Here is a 19164-nt window from a genome sequence, read left to right as displayed (position 1 = left end):
TTGTGACCCAATGTAAATGTCTGCTGCTCTGACCAGCCAACCCAGTTTATCAATCATCAACCCATATACAAATCCATATACCTTCCATATACCTTTAATCTGTCAAATAAATCCAGAATCGATTCAGAATCCATCCCTCCACCCATCCATCCCTCCATCCATCCATCCATCCATCCATCCATCCATCGCAGCTCTTTTCAGCAGCTATTGGCAGAGCTTGTTGTGGATACTGCAGCAAGTTAAGGAATAACTGAATCCAGGTCTAAATGTTTCTCCAGCAGCATTGTCGATGTTTAATGGCTCAAAACCACATGAGACATTGTAATAATTTGTGTGGCATCAGGTTTAACACATGGCCGCTGGTTATACTTGTGACTTAGACCCAGAAAAGATCACATTATAAGCCGTGTTCATGCAGAAGAACAGTAAATAATTTACCTATGCAGGTGGTCCGTGCATCGTCCAGCTGGTATCCCTGATCACAGTGGCAGGTGTAGCTTTCTGGTGTGTTATAACAAATTCCCGGGCCACAAATATAAGGATTGATCTGGCACTCGTCTACCTCTGGGCCGGAGGAAAAGAGAAAAAAAAGAATCTTTTAGAATTAAAAAATATGTGCAACTAAAGGGAGCTCTAAAAAAACATTAAGTATAAATCACATACTGCAAATCAATCCTTTAACGTGAAATTACAAGTGATGCCTCACAGCAGTGCCAAAACAACTGACTGCATGGATGCTCTCTAACTCTGCAATCAACCGTTCTTCTTTATCCTCTCTTCTAATTTTCAAATGTTTCTTCATAACTCACAGGAAACATTCCTCACATCCGACTTTTATGAGTGAATTGCCTGGTGTCAATTTCTGAGACTCAGATCTTTACTGGTGAAGGAAAACCAAACATCTGTGGCAGCCTGGGCTTCGAGTAACTTCATAATAGCATCAACAGAAGAGTCAAACTTTCTACTTCTGAAGCTGCTAAACAACCATGCAAACATGATCCTGGCTTCTTTTCTCAACCGTTTGTGACTTGAGTTTGAACATTTTTCGTGGTTTTCCACGATGAGGAGCCCTCCATGGACGCCCTCTGTCTTACTTCCTGTCAAGGCCAAACGGTGAAGAGGAGATCAGGACTTACCATGCGGCGGTTAAAAGTAGCTTCTACCAAAGTTTCAAAGAGAATCACTGAATAAACACAGATTTAAATCTTTCTGGAGATGTAATGAAGCACCAAGTCAACCCAGAAGACACTGGTCACATGTGATCCTGTCAAAAGTACATTCAATTTTTTTTTGGAGAAAGTTGTTTAATTAAATGTTGACCATTTGAGAGTGGCTGCATGCTGCCACTGAACTGACATGAGCTTGACAGCGCTGACCGAGAGCTTCACAAACCATGTGTGAAATTCATTTGGTGGAGCTGTTAACGGCTCAAAGGTCGCCACAAAGTGACATCCCGGGATCCGAGGTAGAGCTTGCTCAACCATCTGAGCCACAGCCGCCTACTTTAGATTATGATACAAAAACAGACCGACCAGACTGAGGCCAGAAAGCTTTCTCAGTCATTTCTCCAAAACCACTTCACTTCCTTTCCATGTGTTTTCACAACATTGCCTGAAACTGAAAGAAGACGCTCCTAGTTTATCAGCATCTGTGATTCATGCTATGTTGTGACACTATAAGGTTAATAGGCTCACTTCCTAAGATATGCTTATGGCTGCAGAGTTCCTACCAAGAGCCTGATGCAGAGTTCTACACTCCAGTCCTTACCGGCTGACTGGGTGGGAGCGATGTCCTGGCCGGCGTTAGACGGGAGGATTTCCACTGGTGCAGGGGGAGAGGTCTTCTCAACAACCTCTGTTAAATTCAAAACACAAACACAGAAAATGAGAACATTTACCTTTAATCACAACACAGTTGTCAAGAATTCAAGTGTTTTTCATGGAACAAAGCTCTTTGAATATCCTCATTACCTAAAAGTCCACTCAATCCTTAGGATCCCATGACACTAGCATTAGAAACTCTATTATCTCTTTAATGAGTGCTTTCACAATATTTACCAGTTTATCAAAATGCAACTGCTGCATGTACACGCTCTGTCGTATTTGAAAGACATCAGTGAAATCTGAATGAAATCTGAAAAACAACCGAACCAGTTTTCAGATCATTGGAATCCTCAAGTATGCATTGACCTCAGTATGCCAGCAATGCTTCAGCGGGTGACTGCAAATAAATATTTCATAGTGGTTGAGTGGGAAAAGCTAAAAACATTCCACGAGTACCAACTGAAACAGGAACCAATATATCGAAACTAAAGAGTTCATTTAGACTGGAAAAGGTCTGATTGTACTTTCTCATAGAACCCCTCACATGAAACCATTTCTCAGTCAATCTCTTCATCCTATATTTGAGATGTAAAACCACACAGAGTTGTTCATCTGGACATATTCGTCCAACTATTCAATCCAAAGACTTTCCCTGTTGGCATGTCTTAATTTCCCAAAAGGGAACTTTCGTGATTGGGGAAGTTTATATTTGGTTTTGTGAAACCTAAGAGAGTAATTTGACTATGATGTGGGTCTAACTTACACAGAACTTTGAGGAAACATGGATACTTTGGAGGAAGCTGCTGCTTCTCTTGACTAAAACAGCTGAGACACTGAAGCTGAAGCACTTGTTGAAGGAATTATGACACAAATTTGAGACCCTCTTAAATGCCATGCAGCTTCAATCTGTGGCTATTGCTCCTGAAGGGGGATAAAACGGTTAAATATCCAATCAAATAAATATATATTTCCTTTTTCCAGCAGCATTGTGAAAGTTTACAACCAATGTTGAATAAAGACATGAAATAATCATAGATCATATTTTATGACTAATGTATGTGGACAACTGCAGAATTTCAGTTTCCTAATTATGTCCCACAAAAAGACCCAATCGTTGCACCATACCACACAGTCAAAAGGAAAGAAGCAGGCACCTGGATAGGCTGCCTCCATCTTGACAGTAGATACACCCGGAGATAGCTGGGGCAGGATAGCTTCAACTACCGGTCTAATGCTAACCACAGGAACTACCAGCTCCTTCAATGGAAAGACACAAATGTTTCAGTCCAAATGTGATTGTTCCAGCTTTGCACACTGCTTCGGTGATGCATTGCAGTGCCAGGAAGCAGAAAAGCGTTGAGCCTGGACGGCGGCGAGCTGCAGTTTATTATGAGAGCGAGAATGAAAAGCCAGGAAGCAGAGCAGCACTGTGACTTCAGCATGGGCCTCTCAGTGCATTTGGCACGATTGAAATTCATCTTTTTGCTCCACAGGTGAACATATAAACATGGAAACTACGAGCTCATTGCTCAATATTGACCAGCCAAAGTCATGCAGCAATGTTGCTGACAACATGCAAAAAGGATTCTGCCGCTTCAAAGTCTTTGGGAGGAGTCAGGCTGCACATGCAAACTGTATTGTCACTCTTAAAAAAAAACCAAACCTACCTGATCTGGTGCAGCTGTCGCCACTGACCAAAGAAAAACAGACAAAAAACAACCCTTTCACATGAATGTTTAACATGTTGTGTAGTGGACTAGCACACTCGCCACACTACAACCAAAATCCCCAGTTTGAGTCTGGGTTGAGCTTTTCTGAATGGAATTTGCATTTATGTTGATTGTTGAGTATAAGCTGCCTGAAGGTGTGAATGTGAGTGGTGAGAGGTTTTCTTATGCTTGCTCTGTATTAGGATGGCAACCGGTCCTGCAGACTGACCACTTACCCCAGCACCCTCAGACCCTGAATTGTTCAGCAGTGTAGAAGATGGATGGATAATTTACTGAACAGTCTCATCCCTTCTGTGAACCTTGATCATCTGTCATGAAAATGCTCGAAGAATTTAACTAATAGGGACAAACTCCATCCCCCCGTGTCAGGAAGGTGCAAGAAGTTTCCAATAGCACATCCTGTGCTTTGTTTGTGTTAACAGGTGCAGTAAACGTCACACTGAAGTTGTCCCTTTCACTAGAGCCAAATCTGCAGTTTTTAAAAGAGTGACAAGCAACCCTGTGTCTGTCGAGGTGATGGCAGATGAGCAACTGATTGGTTTGTTTGATATCCATTCATCCCTCTTCTTTCCTCTTCTTTGCTCGTGAAGAAAAGTTCCACCTTGGGGTCCAGTTTGAAATAGTCCCAGTGGGTCTGAGCACCAGTGTCTTGGAAACAGTTGTAGGACGACTTGTCCACAGACAGCACCCTCAGTGGACAACTCGTCCATGGAGGAGATTTCAGAATTCTTTTGAGAAAAAAGATCTTGTACAATGTACCATACTTTTACATATTGTTATCTCTAGTATTATCTATTTTTCATATATCTATTATATGTCCATATATATTTAGAATAGTATCCTATGGCTTTGTTTCTCTTTGTTTACCATTCTCTTAATGGTAAACAAATTGAACAAGTGCATGTAAATTCATTTTTAGGAATTACTTTTGATGAAAAACTCAGTTGGAAGCCCCATGAAGCGAGGGAAGAAGGTCTACGCAGAGCTCCAGACGCGTCTGTACAACTTGGTGGGCGACTATAGGGCTTGCAGGAAAACACTCCCCGAGTTTCTGCGTGGCATCAGCCACAAGCTTCGGATGGCCGGCCGAAGCTTGTGTGATGTGTAATATACTCATGTACCACAGTAAATGTGCGATCTTTGCCAAGCTGTAATTTCTAAAAGCTACCAAGTTGAAAAGGTTCTCATGCATTTTCAGACACCTGAGACTGTTGGCTTTCAGAAAATATATGGTCGCCTTTGCCCACCCAGATGGTTCCATATTGGCCTCTGGCCCATGGACTAACTGTCTTGACAGGCTTTGAAACTTTATCGAGAGTAAAGCACGTCTCCAACTGTCTCATTCACTTCCACAAATAACCTGGTTAGGTGAAAACCTTATTTTCAACAGTTTTAACATTTATTTTATTCACTTTTGTACGTGCAGTTGTCCTCTCCAGTGTCTTTATTTATTTACTCTGAAAAGCATGTTGCAGAGAAAAATATATAAAAGATTTGTTTTTAACATATATTCTTGAAAAATGTATTTTGTTTTCTCTACAAAGGTGGTTCAAGACTTAATGACCACAGGAAAATGTGGGTCCCAGGGTTAGACCAGTTGAGAGCCCCTGGTTTAGAAAACAGTGGTGCTCGTAAACACTGAAGACACACCTTTTTGAAAACGGCTCCCCGGGTGGAACATTTTGAAAACGTGGAAACTGCTTAGCTCAATGGCTCAACTTATTCTTCAACGCAACAGTCCGACAAACTGACCACATAACTGCTGTTGACGGTTGACTGATGTCATGACACCACCTGCCATCACTCACGGTGAAAGTCTGTGATGGTGTCAAAATAACACCAATGACCAAAAGCAGAGATGCCACTTTCTGGCGTCGGCCCATCACACCCAAAATACAATACTGATGAGAAAATAAATGCAACCCATTGCAAAACAAGCTAAACTGGACTGAGACAAGCACCGGGATGTGTGCTGCAAACAATCTTGATGCGTTTCTGTGTGTCGAGGCTCCAGGAACTTTAAGGTAAATGGAGTGCTGGCTTTTTGCTATTAGAAAGACTTTTTCTGTCTTCCCACTGGAACTTTTTGCCCTTTGGCCATGCGATAAACTTTGTTGTGATATTTCAGAGGTAGATAAATTATAAAGCCACCGTGGCTCATGAGTAAAAGTTAGGTGGAACTTCCTGAAAGCATAAGAAAAGACCTCTGCAAAAACTAAATCCTTACGCAAACATCATGAAGTCATGTATAAAAGCCCAGAGATGGCCGCGTGGTCAAGGACACAGAAGGTCACAATCATCGCTCTGAAATACAACAACATCAAGGATATTCCTTCCCTTTTCCTTCCCTGCAGCATGAACAGGAAGTGAGCCAAAATGCCTCATTACTTTGTGTTGGTATCCAAACACTGAACTACACAGGACGTTGGGTCGTGGCTTTTTGAGCCCCGTCCTGCCTGGAAAACTCGGTATTCCTTTGCTCCATTGAAGCTTAGCAGTAATTTGGACTCAGCCTGGCTTTGGCTAAGATTTTGAAAAAGTTCCTCCTTCGCTCGGTAGCTGCCAAGCACATCCTGAATAATAACAGGAGACGGCGAAGCTCCTCTTTCTCCCTCAGCCAGGTTTATCTCTGTCTCTCTATCCCTCTTCTGAAGAAGGGATTGCTGGGCTGGCCTGTGGTTTGAAGAGAATGTGGACCGAGTCAAAGCACTTTAATCTAAATCCTCTCCAAACAAATGTCAAAAGGCGAATGTCTCTTTTAAGAACTGCACTCCTAATCACATGTGAGATTCAACACAGCTTCGAGTGTCACTTTGGATTTAGAATTTGCAAAATGGAGATAATTGTTTATCCCAGAGTGGGAACGTTTTTTTCAACTGGGAAACTCAAAACTTAATGTCAACCTTAAAACAAGAGAGAAAGAATCATCTGTGACATTCTTTAAAGTTCACTTTATCTCCTTTATAGGAAAATGACTTACGTCTTAATGTTCAATGTCTTTAGTGTTGTCAATGCTACCCAAAACTAAAATGCCAATGTCAATAAGAAGTTTCATATGTTTGAAGATTCTCATTTATGATTTCATCACCTGCCCCCACTTCTCATGTCTTTTATATGATTTGAAGATTATTTCATTAGCTCTAAGAGAACAGTCTAAAGTTGAGGGCACTCTTATATTTACTACTTTAATGATAAATAGTTTGTGGTCACAGTCCAGCATGTGGTAAAAAGTAGTTCTACTCAATCACTGAGGAATGACGGTGGACTGGCCACCTGTTTGGGATGTCGCCTTGCTTAAGCCTTAGCTGGGATTTCCTCCTGCGCCCTGCAACTCTGCGCCAAGTAGAAAATGGGTAGATGTTTCAATGGATGGATTCTTAGGTGTGTTCAATGTGTTTAACCTTAAATTAGTCCAACTGGGCAAGTTTCCATACAGTGAAGGAAACATTAATACTAATATATTAAGAGACCTTTCTCTCACTAATGTTGATGATTCATCGAGAATTTGTCAGACTGTATGTTCACATCTTAAAGCCAGTCCTGTTTCAAGCTGTTGGTTGATGTTACTGTAACTGATGCAAAACTAATAAAAGAAGAAATCGCTCTGACGAAGCTCAGCTGCTTTAAAACACTTTTTTCATTCAACATTTTTTTTCCCCATTTCTATTCGGACCAGCGGCAAGGTCTTCCTTCTCCATTGAGGTATTTCAGCACAGGAATTCAACATAATAACTAACCTAATTTGCAGCTTCTATGGATTGTTCTGGCAGAATGACGTTGGCCAACAGCTTTCGAGCATCAAAACATTGTTTTGAAACTACTGAAGCATCGAAGCTCTCTTATAAAGATTCGGCTTGAACAACACAAGCGACGCTGAAACACCTGAACGTGCAGCGTAGGACTGACCTGGTAAGACTTCCTCCGGCTGACCGAAGGCTTCCACTGGCCTCTCCGGTGTCGGCAGGGGTTGTGGCGGTGGCAGGTCAATGGGCTCCTGGTAAACGATCCCGGGCTTGTTGACAGGAGGATTTGGTAGAACGGTGTACCCCATCCCACCAGGACAGATTTCTTTAAATGTTACTACATGATAACACAAAACATTGTACTTAGTATATAAGACAGCAGCAAATGATGACAAGATTGTGGATTGTACAGTTTTTGCATATCAATCTTATACTTTACAAAGTTTTGTCAAAATAAACTGCAATATGTAACAGGGATGTACGAGAAGTCAGTACATAGGATGTTGAAGCTACTTGTTCCAAATGCAGCAGATTATTATCATAAAGTCAAATGTTTTAGATTTCAATTTTCTAGATGATGTGATGTTGTTATGTAACACAGTTAAATCTATCTATTATAAAAAAAAATCCTTTCAAGCCATAAAGTATTAGTTAATAACCATGAGGAGAAAAAGAGCAACATGTATTATTCAGCTAGAACCTGAAAATCTGTTGATGACTGACAAAAGGCCCTACCTACATTTACATGCACAATACACAGTATTGGAACATGTCCTATCTCTATACTGTCAAACCAGGGAGCTTTACTATTGAAACAATTCCTTAAATTTTGCTTATGGTGAAAAAAATACCGTCTCATAACTTAGTTACAGAAGACACAAGGATTTTATGAATAACAACAATGCCGATCCCTGCATTAATAGAAAATATCCACAATCTCTGCAGCTACCTACAGACAAAATTCGGGTTCTGCAATGTCCCTGTCCCGCCTGTTTTAGGATTCTCCCTGCTGCAACACATCTGATTGCAGTGCAGGACGAAGTTGTGATGATGAAGGCTCCTCTAAAGCATGAAGGAGAGAAGTTCTCCAGGACTGAGGCTGGAGACTCGCTGCTACACGCAAACATTCTGACATTTTCAGTGTTTCTGGAGTGTTTGTAGGTACCATAATACATATATCAATATTAATGCTTAAGCAATTATAATTTTTAATCGGATTATTTACAGGGTTGCTGTTGATAAATTTCAATTAATCACGATTAAAAATCTATAATTTTTAATTAATAATAATCGTATTTCGATTTGCATTAGCAAAAAGATTCAAGAAACTAGGGACTATATGTATATGCACTTATCGTGTTCATTAAACACCTTTTAAGGTTCATGTTAACTAAAAACATTTATCCCAGACTTGTTAACATTGTCCAAGAGGAGACGCGGCGACTCGGGGCTGTCTAGCTGCTCCTGGAGTTCAAACCAAACCAAGATGGCGGCTCCGTCACAAACTTTCTCTTAATATTACAAAAACAATTCAGCGAAAAGTTTTTCTGAAAACATTTGAGGTGAGAACTAATGTGTGCAGTTACTGAATCTGTCCTTGTTTTGGTTGCAGTACAGCTAGTTTATAGCTTGTGTTAAGAAAGTTTCGCAATGCGTCGGACCAGCGCTCTGCGTTTCACGTAGGCAATATATGAAAAGTAGGAAATTGACAAATTCTGTGGACAATAAAGGGGTAACTGTGTTAACATTTTTAATCAGAGTAGTCATGATGATAGATTAGTCCAGGTTGACGCGTCAATTCCTCCAGTCTTAATTGATGTAAACAGTGCAGCAGGACATAAACAACATGGTCATTGTATGTTAAAGTATGAAACAATCCACAAAGTTACACATGATGACAGACAGGGAACGATATTACTGTAATCATGTAATGCCACAGTTACTAGTGAGTGTCATTATGTTGAGAAAAAGAACATATATGAATGAAGCACTAATATCAGTTCAAACATTGGAACACTGTTCTTCACCGTTGAATAATGACAAAGCTCGAAAAGAAAAAAGGGAAAATAAGAAATGTGGAGACAATTTCTTTTAATTTGCAGAATCCCCAAAAAACACCAGTGAGCATGTGGTTAGTGCAAAACGTGGTGTTTTGCTCATTTCAGACCGATGCAGACGTTTTCTCAAACCTGTTGTTTAAATTGCAGATTTATCTGAACGTGTGTTGGGTGCTGTGGCAGCACATGCATGCAGACAGTGATGCACCACTGACCCACTGAGACTAGATTCGAGGCAAATGACATGTTTATTTGTTAATTTAAGTTATTCACGCACATAGCTGGGTGGCTCAACATGTATCAAAAACTATTTTTTAAAACAACATTGATTACTGCTCTTGACATTGGAATGGGAATTCTCAGACTATAACAGCAGAGGATGTTTACTTATCTACATTTCTGGGGTGAGCAACCTTCCCCAGTGCTGAGGTTCAGTTGGTCTGCTTGGCAGAGCTACCCTCATATATGAAAAGCTATACATGACTAGGGAGCCACCAATACCACTATTTACAGGACAAGTACAAGTACTAACCTTTAGTTACTTTCCAATATCAAGTACCGAAGAGAAGTTGCTGGTGTTGTGTGATCTTTTGCTCTGTTTCTTTATATTGAGGCAGAACATAGTTTACACTCTGCCTTATGTTTGTCATTGTCATTAACATCAAGGAAACTCCAAACCGCGGACGTTGCTCGTGTTCTCCTGTCGACCCGTGAGCGACGTTGCTGACGCATGACGTCACATAATACTCACCGGGTTGTATTGAGGATGTATCTTTTTCCGAGTACGAGTACTCTGTGAAGTATCGGCTATAGTATAGGTGAATCCATATACACGAGAATATGGTTTTCAATGTATATGCCAATCTGATTACCGCAACATTATTTTCAAAAACAGTGCTGTGGCTAACAAAAGTAGCTAATGATTTTATTTACACGCTATTTGACTTACAGAAAAGGCTAAAACAAACCCAAATGCACCCAACCCACCTCAGAGAGATATAAAAGCATTTTCAGGGTTGTGCAGAATATATTGGCTGTATGAAATTTAGTTTTATGTAAAGGTAAATCCAAGTACTCCACAGTAAAACTCAGCAGTGATGGGTTTCACCCAGTAAACAGACACCATGTTAAATGAGACGGTTAGAATCATACTTCACAATCTAAATACCACCAAACTTAACAATAACTACCATTACAAGAAAATTTGAGACAATACAGAAATCAGATATTCATGCCTCTACTCTGTAATCTCTGTAACAAGACTAAAATTCACAGGAAAGGGAGATAAATACCAGCAAGTTCCTGAGTAAACTGCACAGACACACTGAGTTGTGTGGAAATTAAACAATGACACACAGGAAAGCAGTAAAAAAGAGTACGATAACAGCTACAGCAAAGGCCTCTGCTATCTAAAGGAAACTCTAAAAGCAACTACTCAGGCAAGCTGGGAAACCCATGCAGACAGAAAGTACCGGGAATCAAGAGCGGGACACAAGTTCAGACTCCTAATTTATGAAGCTGATAATCAGCTGATGTGTATTTGATAGTGTTGTAGAAAACGTACTTACTTTTTAAAAATAATAATTACTGACAGAAACTCAGAAGCCAGCAGAGGAATATTATGTGTCACTATGTCTCTACAATTCTTCACTTTGCTTTAGTTTACAAGGCTTAAGAGTGAGTTTGAAGAGTACTTCCTCTGAGAGGAATCACTGCCGATAGCTTCATTAATACGGACATATCCCAACATGTCAGCAGAAACATCACCTACTCCTAAATCATTAAAGACGTTAGGAGAGAATACACTACACCACACTTTACTTTGTGTCACATGAAAAGAGTTTGTTACCGAACAACATTGATTGATGTCAGTAGACCTGAGTTATTCAGTGAATGAAGCCACTGAGCAAAGAGTGATCACGACTTTAAGACGTCACCTCCATTACCTCCAGAAGACATCTTCAAGGAAGCCAGAATGAAAGGTTTTTTGTACGTCTTTCCTGGACGTTGCATGGACGTCCTGTCTCGACATCATATGGACGTCCAAACAAGACCTCTGGACGGCGTGACGCAATGAAAAAAATCTAACAAATTGTGACCACACCTGGAACTGAACTCAAACCATGGGTATGATAGGTGAGGATCTTTTCTGCTGGACCAACAGCTCTCACCTGAGTTTGTCAATCCTCACAATAGTTTTAGAAGCATGTCACTTATACTGTATATGACAGGCTTAAAAAGTATTGTGACTAGACTATCACTGTCCCCTAGAAAACATCGATTCATACAATACTTTATTAAGCTTTTCATATATATAAGTGACAGGCTTACAAAACTATTGTAAGAATTAATGTCTACTAGAGTCTGTTGTTGGTCCAGTGGAATGGAGTCCAGACTCTCATGAAAGATCATTGAGTTCAATTCCAGGTGAGGTCAGACAGTTGTTTTTTTTCCATTGTGTAACGTCATCCAGAGGTCTTGTCTGGACATTCATATGATGTCCAGACAGGACATCCATGCAATATCCAGGAAAGACGTACAAAAAAAAAACTTCTGGCTTCCCTGAAGACGTCTTCTGTAGGTATGGAAATTACGTCTTAAAGACGTGATTTGGTCCACTCTTTGGAAGATAAGACAATCTCAGAGGTTGAAATTATCTTCTTATTTAAATGAATTCAGTAAAGCCCCATAATTTCTGTCAGACTTGACTTGTAGTAAAAAAACATAAAATACTGCCAAAAAGCAGTCCACTGGCCGCGCTGTGCTTAGCACTCCGGCCTTAGGGCTTTTCCACCAAACTGAACCAGGTTCTAGTTCAGGGCCAGTGCCAGAGCCAGTTCTTAAATGAGCACCACCAAAGAACCGGTTCTTTTTCCACCGGTAGTGGAGCCAAGTGAGAGCCACGTCAGCGCTCATACAGGTACCAGGAGAAGGGACTGTATTCATCGGTTCAGTCTGGGTTGCTCCATCTAGTTTGGCCTGAAGCTCAGATGCAGACCAAAAATAAACGACAATGGAAAACTGCTTCTAAATTATAGCTGACGTAGCGGACTGACAGCGGAAGAGTTCTGCAGCATCTCGAGAGCCGCGGCTCCACAAACGCGGATTAAATGATCTCGTTCCCTCGAATTATTAACTTCAGGGAGTGACTTATTATATCATTCACATGCATATTTTCAATTTTTTTCTCTATAACCACTCTGGGGCTCCGTGTTCGCTCTAGTTTTCAGAAAGCCGGTATAGCCTTGCTTCCGCCTTGTTGGTAGCAATAACTCCAGAGATAACTCCGCCCCACGCGTCGGGCCCCAGTCTGGCTCCTCTCTGGTCCAGCAACGAAGTGGGGCCAGCATAGCAGCAGTTTAGCCCCTGTTTGGCCGGGGCTTTGGCAGTGAAAAGACACAAAACTGGTGCTAAGTCTGGCCCTGGCTCCAAACTAGAACCTGGTTCTTTCCGGTGAAAAAGCCCAGAAAGGGTCTTTCTGTGTGAAGTCTACATGTTGTCCACGTACATGTGTGTGCGTGCGTGCGTGCGTGCGTGTGTGTGTGCGTGTGTTTGTGGATTTCCCTCCAGGTATTCCCATTTACTCCCACAGTCCAAACAACATGCACCTGAGCAAGGCTCGCAGCCCCCATCAGCTCCAGGTAGAAACTCTGGCCTACGTTTCGTACCAGCCTTTTTGCTGAGCCTCTCAATGTATGTGAATCGATGAAATTCATCATCATTGGAGAATCATAAATGTCCACAATGTTTTATGTCGATGGATTGAGAACATGTGGACTTGTTTCCCTTGTGACTTTTATTGAGATTAGGATCTCCAAATACTGTATATGAAGTTTTTGAGACGTCTCACTGTGGATTGAAACGATGGGCTGAGTCAGAACCATCTGTAACATCATTGTTACTCAGATCTCCTCTTGTGGCTTATAACTGTAATGAAGTCCTGCAGAACATCGGCCATGGACTCATCTGAGTGGTGCAGCTCAAGGAAACATGTTGACCTAAACATTTGTTGGTTTACAAGTCCAACCCATCTGCAGGAACTGTTGATTGCTTCATGAAAGTGAGAAAAACTTAACTGGAGGCCTGGATCAGGATGGATGTCTGACATGGCTGAAGTGGCCTTACCTGTTCCTGGAGGCGGGCATTTATCACAACGGGGCCCCCAGGCTTTGCCCACACTGCAGCAGCAGAGCTGTTTGCTCAACTCGGCAGAAACTGGGTGCAAACACTGCCTCCCCGAGCTGACCAAACGGAAGCAAGCCCCCTTCTCCTCTTGGACAGCAGGCTCGTTGGCTGAAGGGAGGCGCAGGAGGAGGACAAAGAGGAGGCGGCAGGTGTGGGAAGCGACGAACCAAAGTGTGGGACACACATACATGGGGGAAAGAGAGGACAAAGAGTGGAGAAATAAAGAGGTCCCCTTCACCAAAGCAGTCTACACTTCTACCACCAACACAGTCTACATAGAGGGCTACATCAGAAAAATCTAAACAGTGAGAAGGAAAACATTTATCTACAAAAAAATCTAAACAAAACACAGAAACACATTTCAGAACAACATGTTGAAAGGACAAGCCCTACAATCTCATGCCGAAGCGTCATGCACTATCAAGAGTCCAGATGAAAGCATGCAGAGTTTGACTTGGTGTCTGTTTTCCAAATCTGACGACCCAATCAAACAACTTCGCGAAAGAAATGCCAACTGGAAGCTGCTCTGAGCAGGACCCAGACGCAATACTGACCTCCGGGGGAAATCAAGAAAGCTTGATTCAAGATTTCAGTTTTTTAGCTGAAACATTACTTGGGAGTAAATCATTTCAATTACTGGATACATACTTGACCTATTTTCCTCAACAAATAATCTGAATTGAAAACATCAGCAAAAAGATGGCTCAGGTTTTGATTCGGATAAAAATGGAGCCACGCCGACACTTGGTATTGAGATCTTCAGCTATGAAAGGAACAGTTGGAAAAATACTTGAGCCCCTTTCAGAACACAGCAGAGGAGAGCAACTTTGTTTAAAAAGCACTTTAAAACAACCACAGTGGACCAAAGTGACTATTCATTTCAGACTCATGTACATGCCACAGTTCCATCACCACCCAAGTTTATTCACTTCCCACTAAAGATTTTAACTAGTTTTTTATGTAGCAGGCGCCCTTTGCAGACATTCCCACAAGGAAAAAAACAACCAGATATGTCGTGACGTTAGGTAAATGAAGTGAAATGCGATACACCATGAACACAAGCTGCTGACTTTTAGAAATGACCTGATTCACTACGTCTGTCACATGGAAACTTCCTGTCAGGCACAATATCCTCTGCTCACCTTGAGGCAGTTTCTGTCTGGCTGCATATTTGGGGGGAAAAAACGACTGGTTTTCATGCTGCCAATCACCAGCCGACTGCATCGTTTACACTAACCTTTACCTTGGTCTTTGTTGTTAATATCTAAAAAAGAATGTCCATTGACCAGCAGACTGAGACGCAGAGACAAGTTGATGTCAAGCTTTTATGGTGGTGGGTCGTATCAGAGCACTTCTATATTTACCAGTGCTAGTACTGCCGTACAATAACTGGCCTATACCCAATAATTGAATTAGCATGCATGTATCCTGAAGCATTAAAACAGCACGTGTAGTTTGATATCCTAATTGTCATAGAAAGCTGGTTGAAGCTTTAATTCGGATCAGAAGTAGCCATCTATGTATCTGGTATAGCTGCTTTCTCCAACTCCAAGGTCACAAGAGCCTGAAGCCAATCCCAGGTAATAATAAGAAGTAAAAGGAAGGGTACATTCTGGAAAAGGACCACCAGGAGTACCAACACAGCATATTAGTCCTGAAACCTTTGGCTGTTGCTGTTATGGTCTCAGTCATGCGCACCGAGATCTCTTTCTCTGCGGCAGATTCATTAACTTCTTCAATTGTTTGACGTCTCACTCTTCTAGTGTGTCCTGGCCAGATCGATTTATTTTGTGACCAAATGTAGTTTGTGAAACTTGAAGCTTTCTTGTGAAACTAACTATTCTTTTTGTCCGGCTGGGAGTTGCTCCTTTCCGTCAGTCAGTCCGTCTGCCTGCCTCTCCCCATTCCCTCCCTCATCTGTCTCCCTCGTACGCTCACAGCTCGACCAGCCGCCTGCCCACCCTTCTCAGCCCGCTCACTCAACTGTCTGCCTCCGCGGATCATCGGCTTTACCGCGACAACCTGCCCTCTCTGTCTGTCTTCAATAAACTGTTGCGGAGAGCTCAGCCTTGTCTTGTGTTCATTGTCTCACATGAGTGTAAGCACATGCACAATCTGATTCACCTTCATGAACAAGCAGTTCATTTGTGTGTGAGGATGCAGTTCATCAGGTCTGATAGTGGATCGCTGTCTTTTCTTTTTACTGCCTGGCATTTGTCTCTGTGGTAGGGGGAAAGACATTGTAGTTCCACAGAGACAGCCATGTGATCAGAGACACTCAGGTCATACAGGTTGTTGGGAGGGGTGGAGTCAGAGAAGACCAGGTCCAGAGTATTATATGGCCTTTGATGTGTGTGGGGATCTAAAGGTTCTGACGGAGATCGAACCAGTCCAATAGATGAAGGAATTCTACCGTATAACGTCCAGATAGTGGAGTCGACATGGATGTTCAGGTCTCCAAATATTGTAACGCTTGCAGATGTGGGACAGACTGTAGATAGAAGGTTTGAGAAGTTGGATGATAAATGGATTTGGCTTAGGTGGCCAGCAGATGAGGTAAAATCACATCATCAACTCCCACCTCATAGATATTTACTTGCTGTGAGATGTAGAAGACACTCTGTGGTGTTCCGGGATCCAAACTTCCACATGCTGAGAAGCTTGAGCCCAGATGGAAGAATTTGGCAACAACAATCGGCCAAAACAAACACCACAAATGGATGAGAACAAAAGATTGACTATAATGAAATGACCCTGGGGAATCCTGAGCTCGATCCTACAAAACATGTGGAGGAGTTTGCTCTGAAAGAGGAGACAAATCTACCTGAGGACGTGTACAGAAACCTGAATAATAGTTCAAAATAAGTTCTTACTGACATTTCTGTATTGATCAATGATTCTACATGTAGCTTCTTGGGTCAAGTCAAATCATTCTCAAAAAGTCTGTTTATATTGTGTCATGAGCTTTATCAGTATTATTATTATGATGATTATTATTATTATTATTATTATTATTATTATTAATAATAATAATAATATCATCATTGTTATTATCATTGTGTCTGATTCAAAAACATTTGCATTGATTCATGTTCAAATGCAATTAATGTAAGAATCTGCTTCTTCCAACTTCTGCCGTCTCTAAATCTCCACGACTGAGGTTTCATTATGAATCTAGCAAGTTAGCAAATTGCAAGGGAGTAAAACTGATGTCCAGAGTTTCCGTTTCTTCTTAAAAAGAAATACTGATCATCTTATTACCCCAGCATGTCAAACTACTTCTTTCTTTCTCAACATGTCTGCATCATTCTCGCAACCTCTAAAGCAAAGGACCTGGAGTCCACAGCGACCACAGAGAGAAACTTGGCGATTGCCCTCCAGAGACTAACTGAATCGAGGTCCAGTGAAAGGAAAAGGAATAAAAGTCTAAAACGTTTCAAGTTCTCAGTAACAGAGCACCTCCGTTAATTTGAACATTCAGAAGTAAGAAACCACTGTGACCTATCCTACAGTAGGCCGTCTCGCCAAAACGAGTACATGAGCATGGAAGAACAGTAACCAAGAAATCCACAGCCTCAGCAGGGTTCGTCTGTAGTAATGGGAGAAGGTGCCAGAAGGAAAGCGAACCCTGCAGCACTCTGACAGCCTGGCCTTTACAGAAGAGTGAGTGATGGAAGCTTCTCCGCAGCAAAAGGCAGATGTGAGCCAATCTGGAGTTTGCCAAACAGCTCAAACAACTCTGGAGCATAGGGAAAACCTTTCTGTGGTTTAAGGAGACAACATTAGGCTCTTTGGTCCTCATGCCAACGGCAGTGAATGCCAAGAAACAGCATGGCAGGCTGTTTTTCACCATGAAGGCATGAGAGTCTCATCAGGATTTAGATCAGAGAATCTGGTCCAGAGAGCTCCGCAGAGCACTAGTTAAGAAATTGAACATATTCTGAGCTGCAAGTGAGGGTCGGGGCGTTAAGAAGGCAATGACAACTTAATAGTTACACAACTCATCAACAAGTCTATTTTGAATTCTAATGTTGGGAAAGAGAAAACCATTACAGCAAATCATTAGGACTGAAAGCTTGCGTATAGTTTAAAATGCTAACATGGCCATGACAAGGCTAAGAAAGAATGGGTGCCGTTCCTCAATCCAGATGTTGCTGTCAACCTACTAAAATAAGGACAAAATGCATTCAGACTTGGTTGCATCCAGGAGTTTATTAAAAAGCTTCTGCAGGATCCCAATGTGAAGCTCACAGTGTTTGATAACTGAACCGGAGTGTTCATATTTACTTATCCCTGCTTTAAGAGTACTTTTCATCAGATAAGATAGAATTAACTGTTCCTGTCACACAGAAACTCCTTCCTTGTTGTTCTAAGTCTTGAACTCAATATGACTGATAGTTTTGTTTGTCGTTGCGTTCAATGAATAATTAGGACTGTAAAAGCTCATTTCTTCTCCACATACACACAAAAACAAATACGTGCAATTCAATTGGTGTTAACTTTAACAAATGTGTCCAATGCATGAGAATTAGCTTTGGCTTTACATCGCAAGAGCGTGCAACACTATTTGTGCATGCTGGCAAAATAAACAAGTCGGTTTTGTTTCTTAGAGAGGAAAAGAAACTTTCTGATGTCTCATCTCAACAAAAAGCTTTTGAGTGTATCTGTATGTGTGTCTAACATCAAGCACAAATCAGCCTGACGTGAGAGCCTTTGGAAACACACATATCCGTTTCAAACGTAGCTGCTTTTTTACAAGAAAGCTGTCCAGTGTGAGCAGCAGGTGAAGCAGCAGGAAGATCAGTGAGCTCTGCTTCGAACATGAGAAATGTGTCCTGGATATCAGACAGAAGAGATTCCAAATGTTAAACTGATGCTTGTCTGTCTGTTTGTCTGGGCAGGAGCACGGCCAAGGATAGAATTTAAGACACTTCATATTAATACGGATCATGGCGGTGTGGTGCTGTCTAATCTTAGAAAAGATTATTATGCTGCCCGACTAAGACACATACTCTGTTGTTGAGCTGCATCGGTACAGGAAGTCAACGGTTCGGTCTGGAAGTTGGTTTTTGGGCCACGGGTTCGGTACTTTAGATAATAGTTTTTTCGCTGGTGTTACCTTCTCGAGTCACCGACTGTCAGACCTACATCAGGGTGCTTACGGAGATGCATGCTCATATTGCTTGTGTTCCCTTTTACATATGAGAAGCCTTTATTCAGCAGCGAAACCGAAATGATCACACACCGGAGATTTGTATGAAGCCAGTGATTCTTCAAACTTCTGTCTCAACTCCTCTGCTTGCCATGGCTCTGTTTGTTTGTTTTTTTCCACTTATTTTAAGATAAGTGGTGCCGCGGTTTCTCAGCTCCAGGCTAGTGTATTACCTTTTTGTACTTTTACTGGCAGTTTGTGCAACAGACCGAGGCTGAATTACAGAACTCATGACCTGCGTCTTCTGAAGAAGCAGAACGCAGAACTGGAACAGACGTCAAGGCAGCGTTCAGAATTAATTCCAAAACTGAAAACCCGCGGTCCATAATGGCGTATTGTACCTTTCAGGGTGAACTGAACAGTTCAATATTTTCTCAAGAACCCGTTGCATACCTCGTAGCTATGACTGCGTCA

General features: G+C 41.7%; 1 protein-coding gene across 4 annotated transcripts in view; it reads right to left on the bottom strand.

Annotated features, from left to right (window-relative positions):
• The window catches only part of ltbp1 (latent transforming growth factor beta binding protein 1), a 134299-nt gene that overhangs the window by 33736 nt on the left and 81399 nt on the right, over positions 1-19164 (bottom strand). For 3 of the 4 annotated variants that reach the window (XM_080482233.1, XM_080482234.1, XM_080482235.1), the window contains 6 exons: positions 13479-13646; positions 7460-7633; positions 3491-3513; positions 2978-3080; positions 1768-1854; positions 439-564 (listed from right to left, as the gene is read on the bottom strand). In XM_080482233.1, the coding sequence (XP_080338359.1) occupies positions 439-564; positions 1768-1854; positions 2978-3080; positions 3491-3513; positions 7460-7633; positions 13479-13646 (681 nt within the window). The remainder of the gene's footprint in view (positions 1-438; positions 565-1767; positions 1855-2977; positions 3081-3490; positions 3514-7459; positions 7634-13478; positions 13647-19164) is intronic. The other variant, XM_080482236.1, reaches the window with a different exon arrangement.

This window comes from Lipophrys pholis (genome assembly GCF_963383615.2).
Source record: "Lipophrys pholis genome assembly, chromosome: 15".
In the NCBI taxonomy this organism is placed as follows: Eukaryota; Metazoa; Chordata; class Actinopteri; order Blenniiformes; family Blenniidae; genus Lipophrys; species Lipophrys pholis.
This window is presented reverse-complemented; position numbering and strand designations above follow the sequence as displayed.